General features: G+C 41.5%; 1 protein-coding gene across 1 annotated transcript; it reads right to left on the reverse strand.

Annotated features, from left to right (window-relative positions):
* Positions 1–2,726: 2,726 nt before the first annotated feature.
* On the reverse strand, positions 2,727–12,966 carry Krt222 (keratin 222). The gene is made up of 6 exons (XM_059269677.1): positions 12,871–12,966; positions 8,611–8,739; positions 5,909–6,129; positions 3,999–4,078; positions 3,673–3,805; positions 2,727–2,955 (listed from the first exon to the last, which is right to left on the reverse strand). Exons 1-6 carry the CDS (start codon positions 12,964–12,966, stop codon positions 2,727–2,729), a joined length of 888 nt encoding a protein of 295 aa, XP_059125660.1.
* Between the last annotated feature and the right edge of the window lie 2,369 nt (positions 12,967–15,335).

Here is a 15,335-nt window from a genome sequence, read left to right on the forward strand (position 1 = left end):
GGCTGATTAAAGGCAGAGCTGCAGCTAGGAGCCTACAGTTGTTAGTAACTGGAATTACGCTTTATTTTGCCTTCCAAGTGCTGGGATTACAAGTGAATGTGGTTTTTTTCCCCCTTCCTCAAGTGAGCTTAGCTTTGTTTGGCTTATCCATATATAGACATCTTTGAAATAAGAGAGCTCAAATACAAGGCAGCCTTAAAGGTCGTGTGTGGTGATATTTTGTTGTATTCTAATAAAATTTGCCTGAAGATCAGAGGACAGAGCCAGCCACTAGATTAAACATAGAGGTCAGGCGGTGGTGGCACACAGAGAGGTGGAGATCTGTCTGGATCTCTGTGAGTTCAAAGCCACCCTGGACTACAGGAGATTAATCCAGTCTAAAAGAAACAGAGCCAGGCAATGGTGGCACACACCTTTAATCCCAGCACTTGAGATCTCATGCCTTTGCTACCAGTATTTGGGAAGCACACACGCCATTAATCCCAGGAGTAGGAAGGTTGAGACAGTAAGTGATATGGCTGGGTGGAGAAAGGCATGTAAGTGTGAGGAGACAGGAACTGAGGCCCTTTCAGCTGAGGGCTCAGGGGCATTCAGTCAGAGGATTCTTGAAGTTGGTGATGTGAGAACAGGCTGTGGCTTGTTCCTTTGATTTTTCAGCATTTGCTCCAGTATCTGGCTCTTTTTTTTTTTTTTTTTATTGTAAGACCATTTAGAATTCGTGCAACAATCATGTTTCAATTTTTTTATTATAGCGGTATCATTTACTTTGGTAAATTCATATTCCGATTTTAAAATGCTTCGAAGCAAACAAAAATCATTTACAAATTCAAGTACTGCATATTATACACACACGATAGCTGCATAGTGGAATTTCTTTAGCAAGCTGTTAATTCACAATGCCCAGTACTAACAGTACTGCAGTAGACTACCCTAGATGTATCGCTTTACCATAATCATCGTTGCTAGAACAGTAACCAGTACAACAGCTTACATGATTGCATTTCAAAGCTTTAATAAAGTTGTAGCATGTAATGAAGAATGAAACTTTCCCCCTTTTTTTCCTGAGGTCCAAACCCAGGGCCTCCTGTGTGCTAGGTGAAGCTCTGGCCTCCAGCCCCCCAAGAAACATTTTTATGTATAGGATGCAAGTTTGGGATGGATGCTTATGCAAGAATAAGCACTTAATATGCTGCTCTATCCTTGACAGAACAGCATCATTCCTTTTCACTAAATAGAGTGAGTCAGGCTAAAAGGAACCCGAGGTAATAGAAAGAAAAAGGCAAATGTTAAAATCCCTGTATTATATTAAAAGTTACTTAACATAATTTCCTTGTGGCTAAAGCATATTTACTGGTCAACATATATACATACATACATACATACATACATACATATATATGCAGATACACACACATGTGGAGAGAGGACAGGGAGGGAGGGGTTGATTTTTGAAGGCTGCGCTAATGCTAGTACAGCTATAGCCCTTATGATATTTCAGCTGGAAACAAAGAACAGTGGTTAGTACTCCTTTTTGTTGTTGTTTAGAAAAAAAAAGCCTATAACCACCTAGTGTCTTAAAACAGGTATTTATTATTTAAGGTCTCAAATATACCTGCATTAAACAAATTACGTTGTTTTTAAAAATGTTGCAACACCTTGTCATCTATTCACAATTATATTTTACGTCTGTATTTATTACAGTTTGAACATTTTTAAAGCAAGTCCTGCAGACAACTCTTAGCTCAGCTAGCAATACTATGCTGTTGGTTCACATAAATGATTGCAGGAACTCTTTCTCCCAGTTCATGGAGGACCTTCTCTAAGGCCCAGAGCAAATGCCACTCACACTTCATTTTACAGATGGAAGAGTTCAGATGATGCGCAACTGGGTAACTGTCCTAGTAACTAGAGTAATCACATTTTCCATTTGCTTTTAAAGTTTTGTTTGTACAGCTCTCTCTCTCTCTCTCTGTGTGTGTGTGTGTGTGTGTGTGTGTGTGTGTATGTAAGGATACAACTTTTACAGTTCTTTCAACAAAGTGATTCTCCTGCAAATCAGATTCTTATTCTAAAAGAACTGTAAGATATAGGGCACCCCAATTTTATTAATCATCAAAATAGCCTTGAGGTGTACTCAGTACTTCAGAATTGCTCACAGACAGATCACTTCTTAATTTTCTTAATTCCCAGGGTTCAAATGATTGTCTCAGATGGAAAAATCCTAAGAGAAGATCGAGACCCCCTCCATAAACATTGGTTCCTAACTGTTGCCTTTTTAGAAGTAGAACAAACATTTTAGGTTCGGCTGGTCCTGAAACCAGGGGGAGTAACTCAGTGTAACTCTTCAGTATTCAGACAAGCTATTCCATTTTCCTTACGATGTTCAGCCATTGAGTGAAATTACAGACTTAACCAAGCCACCTTATACTTCAAGTCTCTGATAAAGCTCACCAGGATAAAGACTATTTGGATGACAAACAAAACAGAAATCACACCAAATTTCTGATTTATTTTTAAGCACTCCCCTCTTCAAAAAATATGCTCATCTTTGGAGTCCTAGCAACTTTACCTCTTACTATACGTGTTCTCTGAAGAGAGCCGCACGCAGCCCACAGCATCTTCACATTATCCATACGTATGGAGTAACTTACATTTGGGACTGGGCGTCAGCATGGCCAGCCTAGGTCCATCCTAGGGTCTCTGATAAATCAAATACTATCTCTGGGTTAGTTGGTTGCTGGTGGGGGCTTGATGGAGGGAATACTACATGATCTTCGCATGATAAGCCTTACTTCGATGTCTGGCAGATTCTCCCGCCTGCTCTGTAAACACCCTTCATCAGTGGCTGCCAAATGGAGGTCAAATCGAAGAGAAACAGACTTTTTCCTCAATCGGGGGTTATCTTTAAAGAATGAACCTTCCCATTCTTTTATAACTTCATCCACTTTCTCTGTCCTGAAATGAGGAAAATAAACTTTTTTATAGAAGAAGAAATAGACACAAAGTATAGTTCATATTTATGAAAAATATGTATAATGTATGCGTTGTGGGATTTTTAAACACTTTAGATTTGTTTATTTTATTTTATGTGTGTGTTTTGTCTGCATGTATGTATGTGTAGCAAGTGGTACATGCCTGGTGCCCACAGAGGTCAGAAGAGGACATCAGATTCCCTGGAACTGGAGTAGTGTAGGGTTGAGAAACACCAGGTGCTCTTTATCACAGTCATCTCTCCATACCTAGGTTGTGGAATTTCTAATTGACACATATAACTTTAACAACCATAAGAATATAATCTTTAATATGGATTTCTGTGGAATTTCTACACAATTCTTGTATTCTTATTTTTTTGAGATGGGGTCTTGCTATACAGCCCTGGCGGTCCTGGAATTCACTATGTAGACCAGGCAGGCCTCGAACACACAGAGATCCACCTGCCTCTTCCTCTCCAGTACTGGGATTCTACACAATTCTTATGTTTTCATTTTAGTTTTAGAAAAAAAAGGTGAATTATTTTCACATTCTTATTTGTGTTGTTATGTGTGTATACTCGTGTCTGCCTGAGAAATCACAGGATATTGAAAGTATTTGGAAAGACTGCTCAGATTTGCTCGACTGAGGTGAATTGCATCGTGTTTAGTAGTATTTCATAGTCCAAGCTGTTTTACTTACTGAATGGTGCCGCAAGCCTCTGCACTCTCCTCCACACTTCCATTTAATTCTGGCTGTTTAGTCTTTGTCTCCACACTTTCATTCTCATACTTTTGTGAGACTTTCGTTGAAAAAGATATTTCATTTATAATGGCTGTGAAAATATTACATTAAATCACAACGTTGAAAAAGAAAAGGAAAATGAAGTACATTAGTGTGTGTGTAGGGGGGAAATCACAACATTGAAGTCCTGAAATTCCTTCTCTTGCTGCTTTGGAGAAGTTTCTGTATAATCTCCACAAATAACATGACTATTTTCAAATTAGTTTATTGGGTCAGAAACTCACCGGAGGGGAGAAGAAAGCCAACTTTACTCCTGGTAGTAGGTTTTTCTTCTTTTTTCTCGCCTTGGATACAACCATAGTATCTGAAACGGAAAGAGTCATAGAAGCAACACTGTAGTAGCAAAAATACAAAAACAAAAACAAAACAAAACAAAAACAAACAAAGGAAAAGAAAACAGACAAGAGAATGGGTAAGTTGTTACATTCACACAATGGGAATACTATTCAGCATTGACAGTGATGAGTGAGGCCATGCAGCGTCTCTGTCAGTGAATCTCCCAGGCACAAGGAAGAGCGGAGGAAAACTAGGAGCTAGCTTTATAAGGGTTAAAACAATACACAGATCAATTTTATACATTGTATAGATAGGCATCTATATTACCAAAAGAGCTGTGTGAGACTAGTAAGTATCAATCAATTCGGAGCCAGCCTGGGGGGGCGGGGCGTGGGGGCGGGGCGCATGGAGGGCGGGGTTTAGATGACCAGAAAATAAAACATCTTAAACTGGAGCAACTAGGAGTATGTTAACACTAGGATTTCAAAGGTCATAGGAATACAATGTATAATACTTAATATCATTGTTCACTATATTTTCTTGGTTTTGTGTAGTAACATTGTTCATTTGTATTCTCCTGTATTTATATCTTAAATACAATAATACAAATTTAGAAAACTAGAAAAATATTAAAAACCAATTTGTCAATATCTCAAATGATTAGGAATGAACATCTATGGTCATTATTTAATCATATATTACATTCACACCATATATAAAGTTATGTATTTTTCACAGAGCACAATGTGCTGGACAGTGCTTTAAGCACTTCACAAGTGTTAATTCATTAGATTCTCACAGTAATCTTGTGATGCAGATAATATTATTCCCATTTTGCTGATGAGAAAACTGAAGCACAGAGAGGTTAAGTAGCTTGTCCAAGGTCACTCAGCTAGTAAGTGGCATATTTTGAATTCAATTTATGATTTTTGAAGGATTTAAGCCAAGGCTTATCACAGGCTAAACTTATTCCATCTGGTTTTGCAGAAGACTCAGAATTCTGAAACAAGCAAGAACAAAGATTTATTGTTGTGGGAATGTAGAGACGTGGAGGTAATGCCATGCTCAAGGGTCTAAGGCCTTTTAAATGGTTGTAAAATACAATATTGAGTAAGTAAGAATTCCCCCGTTAACACCTTCTTATCTCAGGATACCCGAAGCCTTTTAAATGTGACTCAGAACAGTATTGCTTTCCATACTCGTAACAGAATCACATGATTATTATTTTTCATTTTTTGAGAAGGTCTCTTGTAACTCAAGCTGGCCTCCAACTTGCTGTGGAGCTGAGGATGACCTTGAACTCCCGATCTTCCTGCCTCCACTTCCCAAGTGCTCTGATCACAGGCATGCACGTCTGGATTATGTGATGCTGGGGAACAAACTCAGGGGTTCATGCATGCTGGGTAAGCCCTCTCCTGGCTGAGCCCTATCCCCTAACTACAGTAGTACTATTTTGGAGTTCACTGTGGGGTGGGGGTGGGGCCTTAGGGCCAGGTTCTGGTGATAATGTATGAGTCACCAAACTTCTTTGGGGGTGATCCATCAAAGGCAAAGACTAGTCCTAAAAGAGAGAGACAGTGAAGAAAGTGGGAAGGATAGGAAAAGCCTCTTTAGTGAACAAGAGTTGTAACAGCCAATTCTGCTTATGAGCGTGCTGGTTGGAGCCGGCTGGGCTGGACATAGTTCTTCATGCTCCCTGGAGAGTCTGCTAATCCTGCTCTACTATAGGAGCTCAGTGAACAGGCTGTGGTGGTGGCGGGCTTTATTTTTGGATTTGGTTTCTCTGATGGCATCAACAGTGGCTCTGTGCGTGTGTCCCCATGCCACCCTGTGCCATTAGCGATGTGGACTTAGGTACCTGATCTCCTCCTGTTCCAGCAGGCGGCGGTACGTGGCAATTTCCTGCTCCAGCCTCATCTTCGTGTTGAGAAGCATCTCATGTTCCTGAAGCTGCTTCTCGATGCCACCCCTCACTTCCTGCAGCTCCTTCTCTAGGCCATCAATCACCGACTCCAGATCTTGCAGCTGCATCTGGTAATGCTGCTCACTGGCCTGCAGGGAGTTTTCAAGACCCCTTTCCTGTTGACAGACGTCATCAGCAGTGAACCAGTGACACAGACAGGCTTCTGAAGTCTCATAGTCACCTGTTCCATTCTGTCTGTCTATCTATCTATCTATCTATCTATCTATCTATCTATCTATCTGTCTGTCTAACTATCTATCTATCTATCTTTTTTTTTTTTTTTTTTTTTTTTTGCATTAGCAATCAAAGCCAGGGCCTTGAACAGGATAGGCTCTGAGTCACACCTGTAGCCCCACCTTTATTTATTTATTTTTTATTTAAAGTTTATAATAGTTGTGCTTCACTTATACAAGAGGACCTTTTCTTTTTGCTATTTGAATTTTTTTTTGTTTTTGTTTTTGTTGTTTTTTTTTTGTTTTGTTTTTTGAGACAGGGTTTCTCTGTGTAGCTTTGTGCCTTTCCTGGAACTCACTCTGTAGTCCAGGCTGGCCTCAAATTCATAGAGACTTGCCTGGCTCTGCCTCCCCAGTGCTGGGATTAAAGGCGTTGAATTTTATTTATTTATTTATTTATTTATTTATTTATTTATTTATTTATTTATTTATTTATTCCGGAGCTGAGGACCAAACCTAGGGCCTTGCGCTTGCTAGGCAAGCGCTCTACCACTGAGCTAAATCTCCAACCCCGAATTTTTTTTTTTAACATTTATTTTGTGTATGCGAATGTATGCATGTGGAAGTCAGAGGACAGCTTTCAGGAATTGTTTTTCTTGTTCCATCATGTGAGTTTGGGAGATCAAACTCAGGGTAACAGGCTTTTCGGCAAGCACCTTTACCTGCTGAGCCATCTTGCTGGCCCCCTTTCTGCTGTTTGAGACAAGGTCTCATGATGTAGCTCAGGTTGGCCTTGGACTTGGCATTACCGGTATATGCAACCAGGCCTGGTTCATTCTGTAGTTCAGTCTGACCTTGAACTAATGGCAATCCTTTCTCAGCCTCCGAAATGCTGGGATTATAGCCATGAACCACTATGCCTGGCTTCCATTTTTTTTTTTTTAAGAAAATTATATTTAGTGGCTGAGCAAGATGACACTCACTTGCAATCATAGCTACTCAGGAAGTGGAGGCAGGAGGGATACCAGTTCAAGGCCCACTTGGGCAACTTTGTGAGACGCTGTCTCAACAACAACAAAATGTCAAGAAGAAGAAGCAGGGCTAAGGATGAGGCTCCACAGCAAAGCACTTGTTTATGGTGATATTTTATTTGTACTGAAATGTGATTTTATTTGTATGTTAATAAATAAAGTTGCCTGGGGGTCAGAGCTAATAGCAAGCCATAGCAGAGCTGGGCGTTGGTGGCACATGCCTTTATCCCAGCACTTGGTAGGCAGAGCTAGGGCGATCTCTGTGTGGTCAAGGATATAGCCAGCATTGGAGACACACGCCTTTAATCTCAATACCAACCATAGAAAATCTGGAGGTCTGTACAAACAGGCGGTCATGTGGTTGGGTTTACAGCCAGTGAGAAGGCAGAACAGAGAGTCTATATAAAGACAAACACACAGGAAGTAGGTCTCTCTTGGCTGAAGTGGCTAGCTGCAGCAGACGGGTAAGGCTCTTAACTCTGATCTCTTGGCTTTCTTCTTTGCATTGGTTCTGTGTTTCTTATTTAATAAGATGGTTGGTTATGTCTACACTTGTTCACCATGCACAGGCCCTGGGTTTAATCTCCAGTACTGGATATTTAAAAAAAAATATGTAACTAGGTAGCCTTCTGTATTTCAAAATAATGTTGTAATCACTCCTTTAGCAAGAAAAAAAGAAGTCCTTTACATTGTGATTAATATACTGTCATCCTGAATTATTTAATTTTTTAAAATATTGAAAATATAATGACTCTCAAAGGTGAAACAGACTGCTTACAAAAGGCATGTTAGGGGCCAAGGAGATGGCCCAGTGGATAAAGGCATTGCTCAGCCCGAGTTCAATCCCCTGGTCCCACACGGTGGAAGGGGATAACTGGCTCACAAAAATTGTCCTCTGACTTTCACATGTGCACACACTAAACAAACAAACAAACAAACAAACAAACAAACACAAACAAAACTTTAAAAGGGCCTATCAGGAAAGTGCATAACTATTTTCCTATTAGAAATCTCAATGGCAGGAATGCTGTTAGAATACTATAGACAATAACAACACACAATTTATTTTCTCATATCAACAGTCAGGGAGCCCCAGAGCCAGGAGCAAGTACAACTGAATTTCTCTAGATGTAAACTGGACCTCCAGGGAGCAGATTACAGCCACTGGCTGGGAAAGAGCGAGGATCCCAGCCAGCATTCAGTGGCCTCCACTGTTCAGTGGCCTCCACTGGTCAGTGGCCTCCACCGTAGAGCAATGGAGTCTTCTTTTTCCTCTCTGTTATACATGCTGGGCAGATGCTCTGCCAGCAAGCTGCCTTCCCCAGCCCCTTTCTCTCCCTAAATCACATAGCCTCTGGGGTGCAATGAGCCAGTGTCTTGGGGTCTTCCTTACCACAGCGTGGAGAGTCTCAATTTCCACTTGCAGGTGGTGGCACTGGCGGCGGGCCTCCTTGAGTTCCGCCTGAGCTGCTTTCAGAGCCTCCCCATCCTTGTCCATTTTTTTGGTGATATCTTCCTCTAGCTGTAAGAAAGTCAACAATAACAACAGCAAACAACAACAAAACAACAAAACCAAAAAACCCAAACCAACAACAACAACAACAACAACAACAAAACAAAACAACCAAGGGGCACAATTGAAAAGGAGGTGTTTAAACAATTATATAGGAATCAAATCACATCTTTTCACTATTAGATTACAAGAGTGTGTTCCGGTGCTTCATTACTAATCAATCAAATACTTGAGCCAGTGAATTATGCTCTCAGTCCCAATCTTCTCTGCTATCAAATGATCTCAAAAGTTCCTTTCTGACTACAGCAGCCCATGAAGATACAGAGGAGGGTCTGGAGAGATGGCTCAGAGGTTAAGAGCACCAGCTGCTCTTCCAGAGGCCCTGAGTTCAACATGGTGGCTCACAACCATCTGTAATGAGATCTGGTGCCCTCTTCTGGCCTGCAGGCATACATGCAGGCAGAATACTGTATATATAATAAATAAAAACTTAAAAAAAAGGAAAATACAGAGGAACACATCTATTTTAATGAAGAGGAAGTTTTCGAGACAAATTTGTGACCTCTGATTTTTCACATTCACCTATGTGTTGATAAGGAAGATCAATTGAAATTCAGTGATTATTTTCCAACATTTGTTTTTGTAGGCTGCTTCAGAGAGGCAGATACACAGCTGTATATCCAAAAAGGGGTCAATTCTGGATGTGTAGATTAGGAGCTAGACACCGTTAGAAAACATATTACTATGCTAGTAAATTGGAAAATTAAGTTGTCACAGGCTCCAAGGTTCTTAAATGAAGTTCTATGTTGAGGAAACCTTTTTACTTTTTTCAAAATGATCTTTTTAGAGGCATCTTCAGTTTGGATATTTGGGGTAGTAATGAAAAAGATACTGTGTGTGTGTGTGTGTGTGTGTGTGTGTGTGTGTGTGTGTATGTGTATGTGTACTATGTAGGTGTATGTTTGTGAAAAAAATATATATGCTAGAATCAGTCTGGGGTGTAGTTCCTCAGGAGCCACCCACTTTTTCTTTTCTTAAATTTTTTTTTTTTTTTTTTTTTTTTGCCGAGTGGTGGTGACGCACACCTGTAATCCCAGCACTTGGGAGGCAGAGGCAGGTGGATCTGTTTGAGGCCAGCCTGGTCTACAGAGCTAGTCCAGGATAGGCTCCAAAGCTACAGAGAAACCCTGTCTCAAAAAACAAAAACAGAAAAAACAAACCACCTTTTGTTTTTGAGACATCGTTTCTCATTGGGACCCAGGCTTGCTGATTAGGCTAGAATGGCTGGCCAGTGAGCTCCAGGGATCTACTTACCTATCTCCAGATCTTATTGCTGGGATCACAATTGCACACCACCATGTTTCACTTTTATGTTGTGGGTCCTGCAGATCAAAATCAGGTCCTCATACTTCCACAGTAAAACTAGCTGAGCTATCCTCTAAGTCCCAGAAATGACATCTTAAAGATTATTTTCTAAATTGTCTCCTCTTATAAAAACAAGTAGGGGAAAATGTGAAGCTCAGGGGTAGAATGCCTGCCTGGCAAGCACAGGGGGGAAACTGGGGTATTTTCTGTTTTGCTTGAAATGTTTTCATGCTGATGGAATTAAAAGAAAACACCAGTTAACAGCATTATCAACATTTGACCTCATTAGGAGCAGTGTATTGAGTTGATTTGAAGTAAAAAAAAAAAAAATGACAACTTTTTAATGTTCTTTTAAATCTGTAAATTTGGTTATATGGTAGATTTTATTTAAAGGAAGCCAGAGTCGATAAAAGTCTGTGAATAAAGTTTAGGGCAAGATATTAGAGAAAAGGGCTGGAGATTTGGCTCAATAACTAATTGCTTGTGACACAGCCTACAGGCAGGAGTTCCGATCCTTAGAACCTCTGTAAATGCTGGGTAAGTTTGGAAGCTTGCCTGTAATTCCAGCCTGGGAAGATGGGACAGGAAGTCTCAAGTCTGGACATGTCAGTGAGCTCTGGATTTGACTGAGAGACCTTGCCTCAACTGACAAAGTGTAAGAGCGATGGAGGACGATGTTTGAGATCAACTGTGCTTCCCTACCAGCATATGGTCCAACACGCATGTGAATCTTGCACAGTTCACCCATACACATGCAAACATGCACACACACATATACATAAACATACATACCCCCCCATCCCCCAACCCCTTACCCCCTGCGCTTTGAAAAATGGAAAAAGAAAGATGTTAGAGGGAAATTTTTCCTCCTTTCTTTTGTCAGCTTATCACGTGTTTAGTGTTAACTTGGCAAAGTCAAGCAACCAACATCTACGGGAGCAACTATAAAAAAGAATGAGGAGACTTTTGGAAACAATGTAAGGCTATGGGGACCACTGGTCTTGTGAATTCCCAGTGAGGAACTGGCAGGTAAACTGTGTGGTAGCTAGATTCCCAAGGTGGTTCCCAGTCAACTACCCCTCCTCAAGTTCATGTCCTGAGTCTTGCTGTCATCAGTTGGATATGGTAGAGCTGATGCTGTGTCCATTATAGGCTATGCCTTAAGAAGCCTGCTAGCTTCCACATTGTTTTTGGTAAGCCCTGGGTCATCATCGTAGAAGAAATCTGGATACCCGGTTAGAGAGGGTTGTGTAGGAAGGCTAGGTGGAGAGGAACCTGAGATACATGGAGAGGGAAACAGGCTGAGGTGTCTCAAGCCAGCCTTTTGGCAATCTACTGCCAAGGTCCCAAACACATTAGCCAGTCACTTGAAGCATGCCAGCCAATAGGGCCCTGAGGTGACTGCATCCTATTCAGCATCTCACGTAGCACCAGAGTCCCCATATCCCAGCATCCTCATCCCACAGAATCACAAGACAGAATACAATAGCCTACACTTTAGCCCATTGAGTTTTGGGGGCGACTTTTTATGCAGCGATTGCTAGCTACAGCAACTATATGCTTATTTTATTTGGCTTATTTACCTGTTTGGTGCTAGGGTTTAAACCCAGGGCTTTGCAGTATGTTGTGATAATAAAGTAAATTGACTTTGTGAATTACTTGGCAAAAACCATTTCTCTCAAGAACCTTTATATTATAAAATGTTGCAAACAGATCTTACGAGAGTTTTGCTTTTTTATTCAAAGTCACTCAGTTCAGCGTTGGGGCTTGTACACTAAACTTAGATTCCTACTTTGTAAAATAAAGTATTCACTTGGTATATAATTTCCAAAAGTTGTCCTCTCTTAATATTTTCCCCTATCATATGAAGGTGAACAAACTTTTCCAACATCTAAACCAACAGCCTAGTGACCTTATTTAATCTAGGGAACTGATCATTCTTTTTGAAAACTTAAGATGCTACCCACAAGCAAAATTTATAATGATGTTCCAGTAGGTTGCTAATGGAACAAAGTCCTGTGATTTCTCGCTAACAGTTTTTGTATGGAATTTGAATTGAGCCTTGGTCTGAGTTGGCTCTGTTTCATTTATTTATTTTAAATGTCTTGCAAGCTTTGTGTCAGAAGTACATGGTTCTCATAGTTCAAATGCAAAAATGGGTACTTCTAAGTGTAGAGTCCCTACCCAGCTGGGGGATTTTGATTGTCAGAATTTGTATCCTTGACTCTGAAAGCCAGGTTCACACACTCAGATGATTCTATTTATAGCCATCAGTATAAAGCTGAATGCATGGAAAAGATGATAGAAACCTTTTAAAAATATTTTAGTTGCTTTTATCTCTTCCTGAGAATGTGCAGGCAAACAATCTTGACTATCAAGCTCATTCTACAGATGTTATTTAAATCACTTCTATAATTAACTCCATAATATCTTTGAAGAGTGTTTGGAATGCGTCTTTCCTGAAAAATCTAAAGAGGTCAGAGTGCACCATTTTATTATTTGTTGACTCCATGTTTTAGTAATGACGGTCACCTTATGATCTATATAAAATTTCAATTCATCGATCAATATTTATTGAATGGCCATTCAGCAGCACAGCCACAGGGTTTATCCCTATCTGTCACCCCAGACCCAGTGCAGAAACACCTACATTGCCTCCCCAGTAGATGCTGCGTGGAAAAGAAAATACTGTACCTCAGAGAGGCCGGGACAGGAATCGGGTAGACATGGACTGTCTCCTTATCCTGAAGGTGCCTGGCTGAATGAAATCATTACCTGCATCCGTGTTGACAGCACCGTCTCTATCTGATTTCTGGTGAGAAGCTGTTCATAGTTTGCCCTGATCTCATTGAGGAGCTGGGACAGCTCCATTCTTTTCCCATCCTCCACCTTGGCTAACTGGACCTTAGCGACGGGATGAGTCCGCTGCTGCCGCAGAGCCAGCCCTGCCTGCGTCGCCGGAGCAGACAGCCCCGCGGAGCCTTAAAGATGCAGAGATCCATTTCCCCGTCAGAAGCGGGGGAAACTCCTGGGTTGCTAATCAGTCACTCAAATGTGAGAAACTGTTCGCGCCCACTGTCGTTGGTACAGCAGAAACCTCAGAATCTCCAGGGAAGAGAAGAAAATGACACCCTCAGGTCACTGCAGTGATCCCCTACACAAGGGAATGCTTTGCCTGTGGGGGGCGGGGCGTTCAATTGTTTTGCGGTAGGGAATGGGTCACGACTTTAAGAAAACTGTCCTTAGCCAGGTATGGAGGGCAGTCAGGTTTGTTATCTCAGCACTCGGTCAGAAAGATCTTGGATTTAAGGTCAGTGAGGACTTCGAAGCGAGACTGTCTTGGGAAGGGGTGGGGGAGAAAAAAAAAATCCAACCAAACCACCACAAAAAAAAAAAAACCCAAATAAAACACACAACATTTTATTGTGTGTAGATATTGTGTGGGCATTAAACTGGGTTCCAAATATGGTATTTTACATTTCACACACACACACACACACACACACACACACACACACACACACACACAATATCTATCTATCTATCTATCTATCTATCTCACCATTTCGATTTTTTTTTTTTTTTAAAACAAAATGCTAAAGGAGAGGGGCAGCAGAGGAAAACAGGAGAAAGGAACACAGGTGATAAGAAACAGACTGGAGACTGTTCCCAGGGAGGAAGGGATGCAGCAGAGGTACCGATGAGGTTATGGGCAATGGTGAAGGGCGGTGGTGGAGGGGGTTGAATACAAAGGACAATGATAGGTATGGACGAAAATGCTGTAATGGGGCCTCTAACTTCGTATGCTAACTTAAAAAAAATTAATAAAAAAAAACAAAAGCCAAATGCTATGGTAAGTCATCTAAATGCGTTATCCATTGCAAGCATGCTGACGGTTGTTAGACAAGAGGACCCTCAGATGGAGTTGGTAATTATCATTGGCTGTATTTCTCAAACGGTGGTGGACTGCCAGCCCAAGAGCAGAGTGCTATGGGTTGAAGTGAACTCTGGAAGTCACTCATGTTACAGACGAAGAACCTGGAGGTGGGCACTAGAGTGTGGTGATATTTTATATATGCTCTAACAAATAAAGCTTGTCTGAAGATGAGACGGCAGAGCCAGCCACAGTTAGCCACAGAGGCCAGGCAGTGGTGGCACACACCTTTAATCCTAACACTGGGAGGCAGAGACCGACAGATCTCTATGAGTTCAAAGCCACCCTGGACTACACCAGATTAATCCAGTCTAGAAGAGAAACAGAGCCAGGTGGTGATGACTCACGCATTTAATCCCAGTACTTGGGAGTCACACACCTTTAATCCCAGCACTAGGAAGGTTGAGACAAGAAGTGATATGGCTGGGCAGAGAAAGAATATAAGGCAGGAGGAGACAGGAGTTTGCCTCACCTCCCCCTTCGGTTGAGGACTCATGGGCATTCAGTCTGTGGATTTGTGGAGACAGGATCTTTCCCTTTTGGCTGAGGAGTTGGTGAGGTGAGAAGTGGTAGTGGCTTATTTTCTCTGATCTTTCAGCGTTTACCCCAATATGTGGCTCCAGGTTTTTATTATAAGACCAATAAGGATTCATGCAACACTTGAGCAGTGAGTTAACACTGCCAGTTTTGTGAAATTGGGCCCTTTGGTCCCTGTAGTGGGGCATCCGCTGAGGGAGACATTTCTGTTGCCAGTAAACATACAGAGAACAACACCGCACTCTTACAGACATGTCTTCAGCTCTTCCGACAACACTGTTCTACCCAGTCTTTCCAGGTCCTGACATTCTGTGACCTGTAAAGATGGAAGGACTATGGTCAGAGGGGACAAGTGTCCTACCCAAGGCGGCTCATTAAAGTGACAGCATCACTAAGGCAGCGAACTTGCCTGCATGCTGCATGCCATGTCCGCTTCTTCATTCTCTCCTCCCCTGGATTCCTGTTCAAGATGGCAACCATGTTAGGTGCAACTGAAACGTTTTTTGAGAACGGGCCTCTTGTTGTTTACAGAGTGAATGAATTTGATCTTGGTTCTAGAACCCACAGGGCCTTTGATATGCCTCTTGTTTAAAAAAAAAAAAGTGTGTGTGTGTGTGTATGTGTGTGTGCATGCGTGTGTGTGGCTTGCCATAGGCACAGGTGTGAAGGTCAGAGGATAACTTTCTGGAATAGTCTCTCTTCTTCCATATCGCAGTTCTAGGGGTTGAACTCAGGTTGTCAGGCTTGATGGCCAGCGTCTCTACCAGCT

The sequence above is a fragment of the Peromyscus eremicus genome, chromosome 8a (genome assembly GCF_949786415.1).
Source record: "Peromyscus eremicus chromosome 8a, PerEre_H2_v1, whole genome shotgun sequence".
In the NCBI taxonomy this organism is placed as follows: domain Eukaryota; kingdom Metazoa; phylum Chordata; class Mammalia; order Rodentia; family Cricetidae; genus Peromyscus; species Peromyscus eremicus.

Excerpts from the sequence above, each read along its gene's own strand:
- Krt222 (XM_059269677.1), bottom strand. The coding sequence starts at position 12,966 with ATGGAGCTGTCCCAGCTCCTCAATGAGATCAGGGCAAACTATGAACAG. Across the intron at positions 8,740-12,870 it reads TGCTGTCAACACGGATGCAG|CTAGAGGAAGATATCACCAA; the intron begins GTAATGATTTCA and ends ACTTTCTTACAG. Across the intron at positions 4,079-5,908 it reads CTGGAACAGGAGGAGATCAG|ATACTATGGTTGTATCCAAG; the intron begins GTACCTAAGTCC and ends TTTCCGTTTCAG.